This window comes from Siphateles boraxobius, unplaced genomic scaffold (assembly GCF_051911475.1).
Source record: "Siphateles boraxobius isolate OS27281-9 unplaced genomic scaffold, OSU_SipBor_1 68, whole genome shotgun sequence".
Classification (NCBI taxonomy): Eukaryota; Metazoa; Chordata; class Actinopteri; order Cypriniformes; family Leuciscidae; genus Siphateles; species Siphateles boraxobius.
In genome coordinates this window covers 12,021,394-12,036,512 of record NW_027509195.1, presented here as the reverse complement: position 1 = coordinate 12,036,512, position 15,119 = coordinate 12,021,394, and the positions used below count along the sequence as shown (strand labels likewise).

The following is a 15,119-nucleotide window of genomic DNA, read 5'->3' as shown; positions in this document are numbered from 1 at the left end:
TTCGGAGTTTTACAAGTAAAGCCCTGTTTTAAGATCGTTTCTGATGAAATCGAACGGTTAAGATTAAAATTTGGACACATGCTGCTGTCCCGAGAATTTTAGGTTTTTGTGTTAGCACCCCCCCACCTATACAATGGTTTCATAGGTGCATTGGAACAATCATTCATATAAACGCATTAAACTTTAGTTTACAAAGACGTGAAACTCACCGAGTGGTCTGGGGTGTTCACTGACATGCTAACGCAAAAATCGCTGCAAAAGATGCTTTCCAACAGGTTTTATCGTAGTTTTTGGAAGAATGTCCGGTTGTGAGAGGTTGTAAAAATAGGTCCACAGTTTTACAACGAACGGTAAAACACCTGTTGGAAAGCATCTTTTGCAGCGATTTTTGCGTTAGCATGTCAGTGAACACCCCAGACCACTCGGTGAGTTTCACGTCTTTGTAAACTAAAGTTTAATGCGTTTATATGAATGATTGTTCCAATGCACCTATGAAACCATTGTATAGGTGGTGGGGTGCTAACACAAAAACCTAAAATTCTCGGGACAGCAGCATGTGTCCAAATTTTAATCTTAACCGTTCGATTTCATCAGAAACGATCTTAAAACAGGGCTTTACTTGTAAAACTCCGAACTTACCCTTTAAGATATTCTATATAAAATTACTTTATAAATATTTTATTTATTTAATATTATATACTCTCTCTCTCATATATACTGTATATATATATATATATATATATATTGTTTATTTTATTTTATTAATATATATTTTTAATAAAGTATTATTAAATTAATGATTAATTAATTAAGTACAAAAAAAAACACAAAAACAAATTCTACCACAGATTTCATCACAGATTGTTCAGAAACACAAATGGCAGAAAGACAGAGATTGGAGGACATGTTCTCGTACCCTCAGCAGAGCTCTGTCTCTGGCTGCCCATAGGTTGCTGCACATTCTCTTTCTGGGCCTGCTGGACGTTCTCTCGCTGTTCCTTGGCTTGTTGCATAGTGTGACTCTTCCACATCTTCCTCAGCTCCTCTACGTCCGTCTCTGAATCTCGAGTACCATCTCTGGACAGTTTACCCCCATCGGGGCTGCTTTCCTGTCCCGTGGTCTCGTCCACTCCAGGGGCCGAGCTCTGAGAACCTGAGGAGGTCTGGCAGTGGGGTGCTTGCTGGTGGTCCTTGCTGGTGGGTGTGCTTGGCTGTTTGGAGCTCATTGAGCTGTTGGGCTGGGCAGTGTCGCTGGCTGGCTCTCCCTCCTCTCTATGACTGCCGTCAGCTGTTGGAGGTTCCCAGAGGAGGGTCTGCCCAGATTGAGACGAGGCTCCCGATGACTTGTCCTCCTGCTGGAGCTCCTCTGTGGACTGCCGCTCCTCTCGGATGGGTGAGAGCTCTGACTCGGTGAAGACGTCTTCTGAAAAGGAGCCCTCGGTACTGCGGGGGGCAGTGCTGGCGCTGTCGTAACCCTCCCGCAGACGCTGATCCGTTTGATGACAACTTCCAGAGAACATGGCTTCAAGATCCCTGTGGTACAAACAGAAACAATGAGATGCACCTTCTAAAACTAGTATTCTAATAAAACAGTAGTAGTAGGAATTAATGTTTTTCTTACTTTTCTTTACATTATCATTATTATTTTTTAGAATCTTCAAGAATTTTAAATAAAAAAATGATACTATAAAAACGGTAAACTGTGAAAAACTTGATAACAACATAATACAAAACTTCTGAACAACACGAGTGGAATTATGATCTTCAGTTTGTTTTGTACTACAGTATATAATATGTGATTAAGGTACCCGTCAGTGATGCGCGGGTTGATCCAAAATGAGCGAGTGCCTGCGGTCACCCGCGGTTACGAGTCATCCAAATATATTTTTAATGATATTCGGATCGCGGTCGGTCGGGTTTTTTGAAATAAAGATGCCAATTAAACCTTTAAACGTGGGACAAAATGCCCGATTTCCCAACACGTTGAACTGAGCAATGCCATTGTACCATTTAAATAGGCTACTTTTAAACGCATATAGCTCAGTAATGTCAGTTTTATGTATTTTCTGAGAGGGGGCGAGATTTTTGTTGGGAAAGTCGGGGAGACACGCACACTTCGATTAGACTGGATAAACACATGCAGCATCTTAACAGTTAAGAAAATGAAACGAAATAAATGAATAAATCAAGCCTTTATTACATAACACTAGGCTATATCATAGCCTACAGCATTCAGAAAAAGAACAGTTTGCGCTCCTAAGGGCTTTCACACTTTTCTCTCAGTTGACCTGCTGATGAATTCTTCAAGCAGGGTCGAAACATAAACATTGCACACCACACCGCACCGCACTCCTAGTTCGTACGTCTATGGCCCAATGACGCTACGATGAGCATTTACAACTTTAAAAAAATGCGGGTCAGGAAGCGGGTCGGGTACAATATTTTCTTTCTTTTTTTGCGGTCCGAGTTGCGGGCGGGTTAGTTGAAAACGTCGGTCGGGTGCGGGTTGTTTATACATTGACCCGCGCATCACTGGTAGGCCTACCCGTTAGCGGGCTGGGCATGAGAAACTTTTAAATTATTATTTTAATTTATAACTCTTATTCACTGTTTCCTACCACTCAGATGCTTCTATCTTAAGTCTAAATGTTGTGATATGTCTTATTTTAGATGCGGCTTCTGAACTGCAGTAAAGCAACAGCCTGAAACATCTGAAAGACAAGTGCACAATGACGTGTGTCTGTCTGGATGGTGCTTAAGTAAAAAGTACATGGGAGGTGGATGGTACTACATAATCAAAGCCATTTGGAGCAATTAATACACGTGCAAGCCAGCATAAAAGTGCACAAATGAAAAGTAGGTCTCTCTGTCTGTACATCTGCACGATCAAAGGCGTCTGAAACTACTGAAACCCTGCAGTGAACCTCGTCTGACTGAAGAACCAACGAACACCGCTCTGAGCTGAATAAAACACAGCATCATTCATAAACCAACAGAGGATATAAATATCTGGGGGTGGAAACGCTGCTAAAATCATTAACTTCTTATTACAAATCAAAATGGGTGAGTAATTCAGATGTAGGCGGCTGAATTCAGGCTTCATTAACCTTAGAGTAAAAATCCATTTCCTGTATAATAAAGCTGATCGCTGGATATCTAAAATAATCGTACAGCAGAGTGGTTCCTCATGCTCACTGCAGACAAAATACTGATTTGTCACATGAGAGATCTTTAATTTAGATAAGACATCTGAAGATGAATCCAATTAATAACGAGTAATGCCACTGCAATTTTCTCTTTTCATAATCTTTCTTAATCAAAACCATTAGTCTGGTGGCTCAAGTCATTTTTATAATGTTATTTTTTGGAGCGAACTTGTTTATCATCTTGATTGATGATGCAGACCAAACTTTGACCAATAAGAGGACAGTTGTACTCGCATGTGACTTAAATAAACACAATTTGGTACGCTTTGAAATGTTACCTTGTGAATGCAAACCGAACAAAGAAGAAAATGCAACATTGTTACAAATTAAGTCGCTGTTTCGAAACAAAACAAACAATCTACAGGTCTGAAAACGACCGTAGGCAAGTAATGGACCTTATTCAGAGCAGCGCCATGACAGATATGAAAGCGAGGCTTTGAGGGATAGACTTACCATGTTTTCAGTGGCATCCGCTATAAAAAGCCCCTAAATCACTTATCATTTTCCATAACTCTCTCTCTCTCTGAAGTTCCCTTTCAGTCGACGTTGACTACGTCCTCCGTTCCCTGTGAGTTGCATACGCAACCAGGACGTTCTTTGTCTACTGACATTTCTTGAAAAAGCTATTTTTGTAGTGCAATCCAAAAACACATTAAATAACAGTACAACCCACTGAAGAGATGCATGTCTATCCCTCACATCCTCTCTTTCATTCCCGCTAAAATTCAAATTTTCCTTGATCTTTTGACAGTTGAGTATTCGTTATAATACCCTGTAAATTTCAAAACTCAAAACTTCCTTATTATTCCAAAAACTACTTTTATTGAAACCAAGGCTAGAAAATGACAGGATCTCAAAAGTGGAGACTTGTGACATCACAGGGCAGCGAAAGACCGCCTTTGCAGAAGAATATCAACGCCTACATCTACATATAACCGCGTCTTTAGCGCCGCCCACTGTCATGTTAGTGAATAGTTACATGAGAACGTGAAAAGATCGACACAGGATCAATACCATTACCTTCCATAGGATCCTAATGCTAGGAAAGTTCTTTTTTCCAACAATGTGAATGTCAATCGTAGTTTCGGAGCAGGCTTTGCAGACAGACTTTTACGATATGGATCTGCCAGCAACGGCACAAACATGCAAGTAACCATGTTTATTCCAATGCCTGATCTGTGATCAGTGATTTCTAGGGCTGTAATCTCCCAGTTGACTAGTCCATTTATTGGTCGATACGTTCTGGCTCGAGTAAAATTCTGATTGGTCGACTTTTTGCCACGTTAATTTCATTACTTTCATTTCATCACTAATTGCTAATGGGGGTGTTTTCAGAGCACCCCTGTTTCACAGGTAACAGTCTGTCTTCAGAATACCCCCCTTGTTTTCACTTTTTTAGATTAGCCCAACCCAGACATTGATCTGCATCATCAATGGTGGTTTGCTGAATTTAGCGTTTAATTTATAGAAAATAGAAAACATTTCGACTACGCAACAAAAGTCAAAGGCAAAGTTTGCATATCACAGCTCGACATCAAACATGGCATATCACCTAAAAACGGTAAGCTAACTTGTCTGCGTTTAGTTGCCCCGTCTGAATGAACATATCAGAATTGGCATAAAACATTGAATTATGCCAATTAGTGATAATCGTTTTATAAGTTAACTGCAGGCGCACCCGCACGCAACGACGGTAGCATCCCCCAGACACACCCAGACCACGCTGGAAACATTTTATGGTTCACATTTATTATTGTGACCATTTATTTCTAGTATATTTATTGGATTTGGGCACTTTATTATTATTTTTATTTTAATTAATTTTTTTAGCCTAATGCGCAATTGCGCTGTGCCCACCGTTTGTATTTGTTTTGAGCCTATGCTTTATTTTTCAGCTATGCACTTTATTTCGTTTCTGCTCTCGTCTTGATCTGGTTTGTTTAATAAATATTCTTTTTTTATTAAAGTGGACATGCCTTGTGTGTTTAAGAGTAAAAGGTTTAAATTAATAGTCTATTCGCGTCTCTAGCCGCGAAGCTGAGCTCCTATGTTCCTAGGACATGCACAGAGCGGCTGAAATGATAGTGTCTGTCAGTTATCATAAAATTATGACAAAAAAAATTGTCTAAATTATGTTGCATATTCCTCAACAGTTCTTGTGCTGATATCCCTAGTTGACATAGAACTATTTTCGGAAATCATAGACTATATTGCGCAGGTGCACGTGATGCAACGCTGTCAGAGCCGACTCGAGTGTGTCATTTCAGTGCAAAACAATTAGCCTAGGTCAAAAAACGGTTTAATATACTGCAAATAGCCTACAAGTTTATTATAATAAATATATTTATTTATAATTAATTTAGGTGGACAAGGCTACCAAGTACTGCGCAGCTATTAATCTAACGTTTTTTTTACCCCTCCCCTGATGTGTAATCAAGTTCAGACTTATTAACTTAAAAATAAAATTATCTTATTTAAATTGTGATTAAAATATATACAGAAAGCAATCAAAGAAAGATCCCTTTCCAGTTGCCCAAGCTGTCAATCACACAGTGCAAGTTTATCTGGGCATGCTGTTACACTGCACAACGAAGCTCTTACTGTATTTACATTGTGTTTGCATTGTTATTTGGTGAAAGCATTCATGAGAGTGCAGAAATTGCATTGCAATGATAAGATCTTTTCATTCACGCAATCAACAGACTGTCTGTCATCTGCTCAATGCTCATCACTGCAAACTTTCATGTGATGGAATAGATCTAAATACTTCACACGATTTGTTAATCTCGATAGCTGTAATAGTAAAAACGTAGTAAAAGTATTCGAGAGATTTCCACATGTAATGATGGCCATTTCATATGCAAACATGTCAGCCAATCACAGCAGTGGGCGTTTACACTGAAGTCTCATAGCAGACACGCCTCTTTAAACAGAGCGTTCAAATCAGAGGCTAATCAGGGTAGGAAAAATGCCTTTTATTCCTAAATTATGAAAAATTTTGATGTAAAAATAATACTAACATTATAAGGGCACCCCAGGAAACATTGTAAAATAATAAAATAATCCAGTTCATGACCCCTTTAATCTGCTGAGGTGTGTGCCGTGCTGTGACAGTATGAAGTGAGAGGTCTTACGGGGGCACGGAATCACGGATCTTGCTGTCGGTGATCTCTCTGTAGACAGCTGCAGACTGAACCTCGTCAAGTGGACACATGATCCCGTACTCCTCACAGCCTCTCTCCAGAACCAGAGGGTCCGTCCGGTGAGGGTCAAACATGATGTTGTTGGGTGTCACCAGCAACACCCCACTAACAACTCCCTGTGACAGAGGCAGTTACACATCAACACACATTATATATATATATATAATCAAAAATATATATATGTTTTATAAAACATTTACATTTTATTATTTATAATTATTACAATTTTAATATAATTATAAATAATAAAATGTAAATATCTATGACAAAATAGATATTTGTTTTTGTTTTTTGTAAAACATAAAAAAATACGCACATAAATGTTTTTGAAAGAGGTCTCTAATGCTCACTCAGGCTACATTTATCTGAGCAAAAATACAGTAAAAACAGCAATATTTTGAAATATCATTATGATTTCAAATAATATTTTTATTTTAATATAAATCTCTTGTAACATTATAAATGTTGTTACGGCCACATCAATTTAATGTGTGCTTGTTGGATAATTTTTTTTAATATATATATATATATATACACATATTTTGTACACACATATACACACATATATAATACATATAGGCTACATACATTTTATTAAAAACACAATATTGTTATATCAATTATTATATAACAATTACAAATATCTTCATCACTAATGGTAGATTTTTTGTGAACCAGACCACACTGATCACACTGCAGCACAACTGTTCAGTGAATTCAGTCTATAAGTGCTGGGGTGAATGTGAGGGCAGGACATTTTTGACAGTGTGAGAGAAAATCATCTCGGCACTAACATCATTACACTCGTCAGGCATAAAGATTTGCTAAGGAGAACAGATCAGTGCTGGAGACAGCAGCTCAACTCCTACTCTATAAGCAAAACTTGGAACTCTGTGCAGTTTTGCAGTCTTTTGTTTCCCAGAGGACAGAAGAAAAGCAGCGGTCTTGTTAATGAATAACCTGAGGACTCCTCCATAAGTTAACTTTGTGCAACTTTGGGGACGTTGCCAATTAGAAAAGTCGAACACTGACTCACCTTGCCATCCGTGATGTACTTGCAGTTGATTTTGAGGAACTTCTCTGTCAGCGCCTCTTCTTCCTCCGAGGTGGAGGAAACCACACGGGAGGACCGCAGTGCAGAGAAGGCTGGAGGGGCAGGAGCATCGGAGCGAGGTGGACAATTGGAGTCCTGAGAGACAGAGACGAGACAGATTAAAGCGAGAAATAAAGAAACAGCAGCCACTCACGTAAAAAAAAAATGACTGGAAATAGTTACAAATGTCTGTCATGACTCATGAAACTCTAGGTGGCACAGGCTGATAGGTCCTTAACTCAATCAGCTTGCAATCACATCATGCTCTATAGGGCACAGCTGATTGGTTTCTGCTGTATCAGTAGCCATTGAGTACCATACTGGTCAGCATATTCTGTAACAGTTGCAGCGCACTTTCGGAAACCTCCTCCTTCCCCAGCTCCACCTGTATAGATCTGCTATAGGTAATTCATGTATGCTATATTGTACAGCAGCAGCAGGTCTTACAGGCTCACAGCAGCGTGTCGTGTATGTATTGGCAATAGCAGGTCCGTACTTGCTCTGCAGTAGCAGCATCTATCCCGCGAAGACCAAACATATCAACATTGTCATATCCATTACCATGCCAAACATTTCGAGAGATGTATATATACTAAAACATCATCAATCACAACAGCTATTGTTACTGCAGTAAAATCAAAATAACTTTATATTGGATCGCCAAAAACTAATTTTTTTTAAATGAAACTATGACTGCAGGAAAGAAAAAATGCAAATTTCAGTCTTCCTTCAAGATATAAATTGAAATGAATGCAGAGTAAATTTACTTTTGTCTCCCGTTTCTCTTAATTCTGTCCTAATATGAGAGTAATCTCACGTCTCCTCAAGAGTTTCAAAGGGGACCTCAATGTCTTAAACTGTCCTCGGATTTTGCAGATAACCTAAAGTACTTTACCAAAAGTCAATTTGAACTTGAATATTTCTCATTAAATTCTTCTTAGACCAAATGACCTGAGCCATAGTTTATGGCTCTATTTAACCCTATGTCTGTACTCTTTGTCAACACAATTTTTTTCATTGAAAATTTTTTATTCATCAAAGAATCATGAAAAAAAAGTATCACTGTTTCCACAAAAATATTAAGCAGGACATATTCAATATTGATAATAATAAGAAATGTTTCTTGAGCATCAAATCAGCATATTAGAATTTCTGAAGGATCATGTGACACTGAAGATGAGTAATAATGCTGAAAATTCAGCTTTGCATCACAGGAATAATACGATATAGTCAAAGAGAAAATGATTGTTTTAAATTGTAATAATATTGTACAATCGAACGGTTACTTCTATATTTTTGATCAAATAAATGCAGTCTGGATGAGCAGAAGATTTGTAATGTGGTGGGACAGAATCTCTATTGTAAACACATTCACTGCCTTATAGAGAGTGCCTTATACTACCCCAACATTGCTCCAGTTGGCTCAGAGGTCTGTCTGTGTGTGTGTGTGTGTGTGTGTGTGTGTGTGTGTGTGTGTGTGTGTGTGTGTGTGTGTTTAAGAGTCTTCAAAAACATCTTACCGAGACCAAACTTTTGAACTCTAGTGTATGGTACTGTAAGAGAGAATTAATTAAGAACTGCATTAAATCGTACTGATCTCAAACTGGTCTCATTCTGGGCTCTTATTGGCCTCATCCCAGACTCAACCTAAAACAGGAAGCAGCACAGGACTCACACTAGTGGTGTGACTGTGTGTGTGTGAATAGGCATGAATAGTCAGAGCCGACAGCGGGAGCAGAGAGTGGGCGCTGGGTCTCCTGCAAACACAACCTTCTGCCCACAGCTGTCTGCTCTCCTCCGACACACACACACACACACACACACACACACACACACACACACACACACACACACACACATACACACACACACACACACACACACACACACACACACACACACACCTCTGAGCCAACTGGAGCAATGTTGGGGTAGTATAAGGCACTCTCTATAAGGCAGTGGATGTGTTTACAATAGAGATTCTGTCACAGCACATTATAAATCTTATGTGAAAATCTCATACTAAAATCACAGACACAATTAGACTCTCACCATTGATGTGCATCTCAATTACCGTAATTATAGGCAGAGGTACACGACCAGGATACTTGAGTAGAATACTGATATTTTAACACTATAATTAGCAACATTTTTCAAAGACATCCTTTATCCATGCTTTACAAGTATTAAAGGGATAGTCCACCCAAAAATTACGATTCTGTTATCAATGAAAGTCAATGGGGCACAGTGGTATCTTTGGACCCCATTGATTTTCATTGTGTGGAGAAAAAGACTTCACAGAAACATTCTTCAAAATACCTTATTTCGTGTTCAGCAGAAGAAAGAAAGCCATAACAAATTTGGAATGACATGATGGTGAGTAAATAATGACATTGTTTATTTAACATATACATATATATACACACATACCATTCAAAAGTTTGGGGTCAGTAAGAATTTTTAAAGAAATACTTTTATTCAGCAAGGTTGCATTAAATTGATCAAAACTGACAGTGAAGATATCAACTATACGAATTTAATGGTATAGTAATTTGATCTTTATTTAATATGTAGATTTTATATAGACTTTATATAGACCATTCAAAAGATTTAAGAGTAATGTACAGAGCCTTGTGGCCATCCATGGCCATGACATCAAGCAGGTGTCCTCCTTTAAATATCTAGGAGTGTATGTTGACAACGACCTCAATGTGAAGTCAATGTAACAAATGTCTGTGCCAGAACTCATCAGTGCCTCTATTTTTTTGCGCAGACTTAGAGTGTTTGGGGTCTGTAAAAATATTATGTTCATTTTCTACAGAGCAACAATAGGGTCAATTCTTCAGTATGGTATTACCAGCTAGTTTGGAAATTTGACAGTCAAATCTAAAACTCAGATTTTCAATTTGGTCAAGACGGCAGGCAAAATTATGGGAACACCAGCATCCCTCAACCCGCAGGAGCTTTTCGATCAAGCAACAATCAAGCAGGCTAAGATCATACTGTCTGATAACTCTCATGTGTTGTTTTCAGAGTTGTGCTATTGAATTCAGGAAAGAGGTACAGGGTTTCTCTGTGCAAATACAACAGGTATAAGCACTCATTTGTCCCAGCGATGAACGTGTGACCATGAATTTATTTACTGTATATCTGTGATTGAATGTAGGTATGGTTATGATATAATATTAATTTGCACAAGTAGCCTATAGAAAAATGGTAATTTGTGATTTTGCACAGCTCCTTTGAGCGGCTCTAATGCTCTATGTACTTTTTTGTCTTTTTAACTGTCTTGTGCTTTTGTGGTGTGTCTCTGTTGTAACTCTTGTAGCAATCTCTAGATCCAAAACAAATTTCTCCTTGGGGAGACAAATAAAGATACTTTGACATAATTCATTATAATATTACAAAAGATTTCTAAATCAAATAAACATCATTTGAAAATTATATACATCAAAGAATCCTAAAAAACAACACAACTGTTTTTTACATAGATTTATTTTTTTTAAGATTTATTTTTGCAGTTTTTTGCCTTTATTATGAGAGGACAGTTACTTGACAGGAAGCAAAGTTGAAGAGAGAGAGGAGGATGGGATCGGGAAAGGTCCACGAACCGGGATTCGAACTCGGGACGCCCGAAGCGCAACTGCACTATATGTCTGCGTGCTGCCAACTAGGCTAATGGCACCTTAGCACCTTTAATACATTGATAATAATAAAAAATGTTTCTTGAGCACTAACTCAGCATATTAGAATGATTTCTGAAGGCTCATGTGATTGAAGAAGACTGGAGTAATGATGCTGAAAATTAATTTTAAATGGTTATATTTCACAATACTGGTGTTTTATTGTACCGCCCCAAACTTTTGAATGGAAATGGGCTTAAATTCACCCCTGTCTGCTGCTCATAATCAAGCACAATGTCTGCGTCAGAACGCTATAAATAATAAAGACAACATTTTATTCACACATTCAACACATTTGCAATTAATATTTATAATCCAAACCTCTCGTTCTCACAAAATCTTCCCTGACAAGCACAGCGGCTGTTGTTCCCGCCCTCTGGCCTCAACATCGCACATCCCACGTGCCGTGACAGACCGGCCCACCCATCAGATCCCACAATAAGCAACCAGAGAGTCAAAACAAGCCTTCATGAAACCCTGTTCACAGTTAACACTCCCCGCCTTTTCCAAACACAGTCTCTCCTCCTCTGGCTGCCCAGGAAGAAGGCGTTTGTCTCGCTCAGCGCCGGAAGGAAGGATGTCACCGGTGTAACGTGCACCGAAACACAAATAGCTTTGTGTATTTCCAGAGCTCTGATGCCGGCTTGCTGTTTATAGATCGGTTCATTATCAAAGCCATTATTAACCACCGGAATACAAAACAACATCTAGTGTTACCGGGAAGATGTTGATTAGGAACTTAGTAAAAGTTTAAAAGAACAACCAACACCTTCCTACATGCTGTAGAGCTTTACTCAGGATTTAGGGATGGATAAAGAGATCACTGTATCTGTGCTAGGGATCTGCAAATCTACATATTTTCAAAATTGATTAGTCGGTCAGTTATCTGAACAGCTAATAGGCCACGTGTTTTAGCGATGAGACTATATATATTCTAGTGTACTCCTAAAACTTTTTCGAAACGAAATTCACTTCAAGCAAAACGTTCGGTCAAGTTGATTTGGAAGAATATGTATAGTGCAACGTCATTTTCACTAAAAAAAAAAAAGTATGCCCCCCAAAAAATGACAAGTCCTGTTTACAAATAAAAATGTTATATAAATTAAAAAGACACTTTTTTTTTTACAAAAGGTACTCGCGTCTTTTTTCTTTTTTTTACTATACAAAGAAAAATGGTTATATTAAAATAAAAAAACAGATAAATACAAATAAAAATGATATACAAATTAAAAAATGACAAGACTCTTTTACAAAAACGAAGTCCTTTTTACAAAAAAAAATATTCTATATAAAAGTGGCTCACACAATTCAGTGTCAAATCTATGGAAGCTTGTTTCCGCCACAGAATGAAAAATAAAAAAGGTAATTTTTTTGCGAGATATAAAGTCAGAATTGCGTGTTATAAAGTCGCAATTACGTGTTATAAAGTCAGAATTGCGTTATAAACTCGCAATTGCGAGTTATATCACGCAATTCTGACTTTATATCTCGCAATTGTGAGAAATAAAGTCAGAATTGTGAGATGTAAACGCGCAATTGTGAGAAAAAAAGTCAGAATTGTGTGATAAAAAGTCGCAATTATTATTATTTATTTATTTATTTAGTGGCGGAAACAAGCTTCCATACAAATCAGATTAAACCAAACTGACTTTAAAATGATTCGGAGATTGAGATCAATTGCAGGGCAAAGTGTTTTTCACTTTGTCCCATATTAAAATGGACAAAGTAGACAAACGGACAAACAAATGGACAAACTGGTTTCACACGGAAGACATTTATTGCACTTATTTGTACCAGTACCGGGCAATAATGTCATTCAATCTTAACTGATTGACTCAATTCATAAACAACATTACTGCACTAGATCACAGCAAACAATGCAACTCAATTACTCTGGCACAAGGACTGACGGCATACAGGCCAACACAGACGAGTTCACGAGCACAGTGACTTTCTGCAAAGATAAAATGTAGTCTATGGGTTAAGGAACATGCATTCAGTGTTTCTTGAAGAACATCTCATGGCTCTACCAAAGCACATCAAAGACACCATGGGAGAGAGACCAACAGTGTCCTCTGGCTGGGTGACGATACTATCCGACATGGAGGAGGAAAAAAGTCTATGTCTTCATGTCCTTGAGGCCATCTGGAGCTTACCTACGCTGGGCTGGTTTCACACGGCCTCAGTGAATCCAGCCTGAGGGAGACCAGTGGCTTGATTTAGAACCTTAGCCTGGAAAAAGGGCACTAACCTTGTTTGCGGGGCTCCGCATGTGGGTGGTTGACATCCATGTGATCATTAGATCACCGCCGGACTGATCTCAACTTCACACACCCTTAGAGTACTGTTAAACTTCACACGCAACATTTCACCAGCTCATGTTAATGACTCATGCGCTATTAGTCTGAAGCAGTAGATGAGCACTCAAAATCTCCACAGCTCTGTTGTCATTATATTAAGGCGAATGCATAACAACACCACAGAAGGTACTGTCAGCTGACTCTAATATTAACTGAGATCAACAACAGCACTTTGAATTAATGGTCATCTGTGGATTTGTTTATATGCAGATGTTTGACATGAAATATTAGGATAACAACCTGCAGCTCCATCTGGTGACTAGAAACAGGTTCTGCAGCGTAAAAGTCAAAAGCACCTGACAGATATCACTGATATAGGTATCTTCATTCTACTTGGAGCCATTCCCATCCTTAGATTCTGAAACTATTAGTTTCTATGGCAACGCTCAAGATCCCAAAATGGATCCATATGTGGCTTTGTTGTTATTGAAAGTCAAATACTTCATCACTACCTTAATTTTATCTGAACAAAGAAAATGCACCAAGTAACACTGGATATAGTTAAACGGCATACAGTAAAATGTAGAGGTACACTACCATTCAAAAGTTTGGGGTCGGTAAGATTTTTAAAATGTTTTTGAAAGAAGTCTCTTATGCTCACCAAGGCTGTATTTATTTAATCAAATTTTTTTTAAAATATTATTACAACTTCAAATATCTGTTTTCTATTTGAATATATTTTAAAGGGGAGGTTGATTTCACTTTTCTAACTTTATTTAGTGTGTAATGTTGCTGTTTGAGCATACACAACATCTGCAAGGTTACGATGCTCAAAGTTCAAAGCAAACAGAGATATTTTCTTTTACAAAAATCGCTTCTTAAGGACTACAACAAAGGGCTGGTAGGGACTACAATGAGCTTCTTCACGGGTTAGTGACATCACAAACCCTAAAATTTACATAAACCCCGATCCCAGAAACAGTAAGCAGTGTTGAGAAGAGGAAGATTTTTTTTGTAGTAGAGCACATTTGTGAGTCTACTCAAGCGTCTTGTCTTTCTTGTCACATTTATTGCAATACCATATCACAAATGCAATATCATGTCACTCTGTAGGCATCTTACAACAGTTCAATTCCCACATTAGCGATTTATAGATTATCATGAAAGAATAGGCTAATCAATAACTTAAAGCTACAATATGTCATTTTTTTTCACCGCTAGGGGTCGCTAACCTCTTACAATAACAAAGGCGTAGAATAGATGACGCATAATCGGAATTATGGAACTTGTCGTCATGCTGATGGATCTAATAATGTTTATGGATGAGTGAATACATTGATGTTTTTAACATGACTGTGGTATGAAGCAGGACGCGATTGCTAATGAGAGACAGAGATATCAGCGCCACATGCGAGTCCCGCGGATATAAAGGAATAAGGACATTTAATTCTACCGAACTACACGCAAGTGCTAAAGTAACACTCACACAGGTCAGTTTATTAGACGAATGAAACTCATGAGGTAACACAGCGATGTTTAACTTGGTCTACACTATCATTCTACACTATCATACTAAACTGCATTTGAGTGTGTTGAAAGTTATGATGTTATTCTATGTGTTAGTTTGTTGACTT

General features: G+C 38.2%; 1 protein-coding gene across 4 annotated transcripts in view; it reads right to left on the bottom strand.

Annotated features, from left to right (window-relative positions):
* oxr1a (oxidation resistance 1a) overlaps nt 1–15,119 on the bottom strand; it is a 177,313-nt gene that overhangs the window by 19,824 nt on the left and 142,370 nt on the right. For all 4 annotated transcript variants that reach the window (XM_077214778.1, XM_077214777.1, XM_077214780.1 and 1 more), the window contains 3 exons: nt 7,446–7,598; nt 6,341–6,525; nt 917–1,533 (listed from right to left, as the gene is read on the bottom strand). In XM_077214778.1, the coding sequence (XP_077070893.1) occupies nt 917–1,533; nt 6,341–6,525; nt 7,446–7,598 (955 nt within the window). The remainder of the gene's footprint in view (nt 1–916; nt 1,534–6,340; nt 6,526–7,445; nt 7,599–15,119) is intronic.